The 5,000-nt window shown below is 37.0% G+C and overlaps 1 protein-coding gene across 2 annotated transcripts in view; it reads left to right on the forward strand.

Moving 5' to 3' along the window:
- LOC144980243 (uncharacterized) overlaps positions 1-5,000 on the forward strand; it is a 39,659-nt gene that overhangs the window by 6,835 nt on the left and 27,824 nt on the right. For both annotated transcript variants that reach the window (XM_078927857.1, XM_078927855.1), the window contains exons 2-4: positions 819-956; positions 2,131-2,250; positions 3,674-3,814. In XM_078927857.1, the coding sequence (XP_078783983.1) occupies positions 819-956; positions 2,131-2,250; positions 3,674-3,814 (399 nt within the window). The remainder of the gene's footprint in view (positions 1-818; positions 957-2,130; positions 2,251-3,673; positions 3,815-5,000) is intronic.

A 5,000-nucleotide genomic window follows, 5' to 3' on the forward strand; every position in this document is an offset into this window, starting at 1 on the left:
CTGCTACTGAAATAATTATGTCACCTTTATGTAACATATTCATTATTAGTTCTCCGAAAGACTGGTTACATACACACTCCCAAGGATTTAGGAACCAAAAGAGAAGAGGGTGTGACGTCACGTCTTTTCTTCCCTTTTACATCTGGGTGGGGATCCTGATCTCCCATAGCGGCCAGGGGTGGGGGGGGGGGGGTCCATACTGTGTCTTCTATCCCCTTGTATCTGTTTTCCAACATGCTTTCTGTTTTTGTCTTGGAATGGGATTACTTGGTTTTGACCTGGCTGGGAGGGAAACAGTCAAATGCATAGTTATTGCTTTGGGAGATGATATTTTTTCCTTGTAAATCATCTCTCTGTTATGCTTTATTATATATATTATTTTAGTGTATAATGTAAGCATTTGAGCGTATTCCTCTCTGTTTGATTTTGTGCTTGTGTCCGGATGAGACATATAGGTGATCTCAGACTAAGTGCATTGGTGGTATGCTCTTGGAATCTACATCTGATCCCTATTCGTTCTCAGTTCCCCTTTGTCTTACTTTTTCTTGGGTGTTTTAATTGTAATTCTAAAACTTTTTACTATCCCTATTCTTCCTTTTTACTGGCGCTGATATAACCTAAATGTGTTGCAAGCGCCGTAAAACCCTTAAAAACAAAACAAACATCCCTTTTACATAAGACCTTATACAAAGAGAAACAAATATTTAACGATAGTTTGTTATTAAAAACATTTAAGGGAAACTGGTTTTAATCTATCAAATATTATTTTCTAACCTGGAGAATTCTGTCAAACGATGTGACATGTATCTCGTCCTCAGCTCTGACCATCACAAAGGTGACCAGCTTGTGCGAAGATGCCCACATCGACTGTGCTGGACTGGACAAGGAAAGGAACATCTGTGACGAGACTTACGATGCTTTGATGTACTGTCCCAGATACTGTAAAAAATGTTCAGGTAAGAAGTTAGTGAATAGTGAATAGGATTCAATATTCTCTGATGTCACGTCTGCTCAACAACCAGCAGCTTGGTTCTAAACAAAGAAAAACCATTAGTCTTTATTCTTAAAACTGGGTAGAACTTTTTCAAATGTCATGTGATCAGAATGTATAAATATGAAAACTAAATCAGATTTATAATGCTTTTCTCCTCTGGATACACATTTATGCTCGTCGGAGAAGAATATCATAAGGGCGGTGATGGAGATAATGGCGTCCGCCATTGTTCCGATTGTTTAGAACCAGTTATTATGCGTCATTACGAGGGAAGTGACGTCACAAACTGTTGAACCCTATCGCGTGTTAGTTTCTCAATGGGGGCGTTCTATTTATGCTATGATAGATGATAGATATATAGATAGATAGATATATAGATAGATAGATAGATGATAGATAGATGATAGATAGATGATAGATAGATAGATAGATAGATAGATAGATAGATAGATAGATGATAGAAAAGACAGATAAACGAGTTCGATCGCCCGCCTTGACCAAGTACCTGCTTGCCCTAGCTCAATTTGCGGCGCTGCATTGCGGCTGTGATCGATCCCGGATGCAGTCGAGATTATTTTTTCTGACTCCCTCCCACCTGTCCACCAAACAGTAATTTGGGTAACTGGGTCTGTTAGATCTGGCGGAAAGGACTTTGCGATAGACTAGCATCCCTATCCAAAGGGTGGCAAGCAATTGATATTGTCAATTTCACGCTATAGAAACCGGGATAAACTCCTACTCCATGGGGCCTAATAATGGCTATGAAGGAAGATTTTGGAAATGGCTGATTCGGCAGAAGTCTTAAATCTGATATAATCTTTGGTTTAGTGTCGTACCTGGAGACAGTTTAATAGGACTAGCGTCCTATCCAAAGGGTAGCAAGCAATTAATTAAACTCCTAATCCATGGGGCCTAATAATGGCCATGAAGGAAGATTTTTTAAATGGCTGATTCGGCAAAAGTCTCAAATATGATATAATCTTTAGTTTAGTGTCGTTCCTGGAGACAGTTTATATTGGGTATGATGATATTGTAGTACTATCTATCTATCTGCCGTTATGTAATTTTGTTATGACATTCCTCCATACATTCCTTCATCCACACCTCGTCTCGTCTCATCTGAAATGCTTTTGCAGGTCCAGAGAATAATTCGGTGTGCCGAGACTTTGACCGCCAATGTCCTACTCTCGCCAACACCGAATACTGTGCCCGGGTCCTAGCAACCAATATATGTCCCCGGTCTTGTTTCATCTGTGGTGAGTCTTTTTTGGAGTGTGTGTGTGTGTGTGTGTGTGTGTGTGTGTGTGTGTTCACTGTTACGGACGTGTAGGTAGGTACTCTAATTCTAATAACGTACAGCAGGTCTGATAACCGACGTGCACTTATCTGCAGGTCTGATAACCCAATTTGTTATGGGCTCATTTTGTTGTAATGGAAATCTAAAAAAAATAAATAAAAAAGTGACGTAAAATGTTGTCAATTACAACAACGTTAAACTTGACTGATTGGTGGTTTCGGATGCCAGAACTGTATATATGTGCACGTTGCTTATAACCCAAATTGTATAGGCTAATTGTTGTAACGGAAACACTCTCAAACCAACGTGTACTTATATACAGGTCTGATAACCCAAATATTATAGGCCCATTGTTTTAATGGAAATACCCTCAAACCAACGTAAAACGTGTCTTGTGTTAGGTTATCAGACCTGCTAATAAGTGGACGTCACCTTTTGCTCTTGAGTGAAGGCTTTATCTACCAAACTCAGTCCCTTAGTTTGTGGCCAAAGAAAAATGACAATGCCCTCTCCACACGGGACTGGTATCTCAGTGTAAGGCTTGTTTTTTTTTAAATGATTTGTGTGATTTTGTGAGTTTTGTTCACTCGTAAAAATCATCGTGCCCAAACAAAAGTGTTTACACGTGTGCTGTCCTCTTACAAGTATTCACTTTAATTGATTTATTTGTAATTCTAGAATTTGACATCATCTTCTTCCATTGTACTGGCGCTGATATAACCTAAATTTGATCCAAGCTCCGTAAAAACCCTTAAAAACAAAACAAAAACATCATACCACAAGACTAGATTTTATAATATTCACCCAGCAGTGATTGGGTAACTGGATCTGTAAGAAATGGCGGAAAGTACGTTGCGATGGATCAAAGAGTCCTATCCTAAGGGTAGCAAGCAATTTGCTATTGTCCGTTCCACGCTACAGAAACCTAATGTCTCTGAAGGATTTTTGAAATTTAATCATATAATCATTTATTTATTTACATATTCCTTTATTTATTCATTATTTTCATTTTTATATATTTACATATTCATTTATTTATTTATGTTTTCATTTATATAGATTTACATATTTATTCATTTATTTATATTTTCATTTATTTATTTACATTTTCATTTATGTATATTATTTACATATTCTTTTATTTAATTATATTTTCATATATTTATTTATATATCCATTTATTTATTCATATATCCATCAATATATTTATATATTCATTTATTTACTAATATATTCATTTATTTATCTATATATTCATTCATTAATTCATATATTCTATTCTTCATTTATATATTCATGAAAAAAAATTCTACTCATTTATTTATTTATTCATTTATCTATTCATATCGCTCCAATTGATTTTAAAAAAACTATCATTACAGGAACAACAACAACATCGACCACGACAACAACAACGACGACGACGACACCAACCACCACCACTACCACCACCACCACCACGACAACGCCTACTACCACCACAACTACGGCAACTACCACACCGGCATTTGTCAACATAACGGGTATAATGAAATATTTACGCACGATTTTTATGTTATATTCCTCTCTACTTTTTAGTATAATATCATTTAACCTTTACCAGTTTATAAAGTATCTTCTTAATCATTTAATTATTTATATTTTTATTGGACGATAATTTCATTTTAAGTATAATAATAGTCACCATAATATATCTGCTTGTTGTTCCAATGTACTTTTTAAGTCTTTTAATATTCTTTGCCAATTTTTATTTAATTTATTAACATTTGATATTTCTTTTATATATTACTGAATTGTGTTATGATACAAAATTATAATTTCCATACAAGGATCAATAAAGTATATCTTATCTTATCTTATAAACTTAGACAAAATGTTAGGTCTACTCAGACCACGCCCAGTTCTTTTCAACTGGGTATACTGTACATTTCAACACTTTGATAGGAGAGAAAGAGGGAGGGGGGGGGGGAGGAATTACGATAGCTCAGTTGGTAGAGCACTCGATTTACACGCAAAGGGTACACGATCCATAGCTTGTTTTATCCTCAGATCCAAATTGCACAGATGTGGACCCCATGTTTCATCCTCAGATCCAAATTGCACAGATATTGGACCCCATGTTTCATCCTCAGATCCAAATTGCACAGATGTGGACCCCATGTTTCATCCTCAGATCCAAATTGCACAGATGTGGACCCCATGTTTCATCCTCAGATCCAAATTGCACAGATGTGGACCCCATGTTTCATCCTCAGTTCCAAATTGCACAGATGTGGACCCCATGTTTCATCCTCAGATCCAAATTGCACAGATGTGGACCCAATGTTTCATCCTCAGATCCAAATTGCACAGATGTGGACCCCATGTTTAATCCTCAGTTCCAAATTGCACAGATGTGGACCCCATGTTTCATCCTCAGATCCAAATTGCACAGATGTGGACCCCATGTTTCATCCTCAGTTCCAAATTGCACAGATATGGACCCCATGTTTCATCCTCAGTTCCAAATTGCACAGATGTGGACCCCATGTTTCATCCTCAGTTCCAAATTGCACAGATGTGGACCCCATGTTTCATCCTCAGTTCCAAATTGCACAGATGTGGACCCCATGTTTCATCCTCAGTTCCAAATTGCACAGATGTGGACCCCATGTTTCATCCTCAATTCCAAATTGCACAGATGTGGACCCCAACTGATAGTTTTTGTTT

This window comes from Berghia stephanieae, chromosome 9, assembly GCF_034508935.2.
Source record: "Berghia stephanieae isolate SIO BIC M18660-M18661 chromosome 9, UCSD_Bste_1.3, whole genome shotgun sequence".
In the NCBI taxonomy this organism is placed as follows: Eukaryota; Metazoa; Mollusca; class Gastropoda; order Nudibranchia; family Aeolidiidae; genus Berghia; species Berghia stephanieae.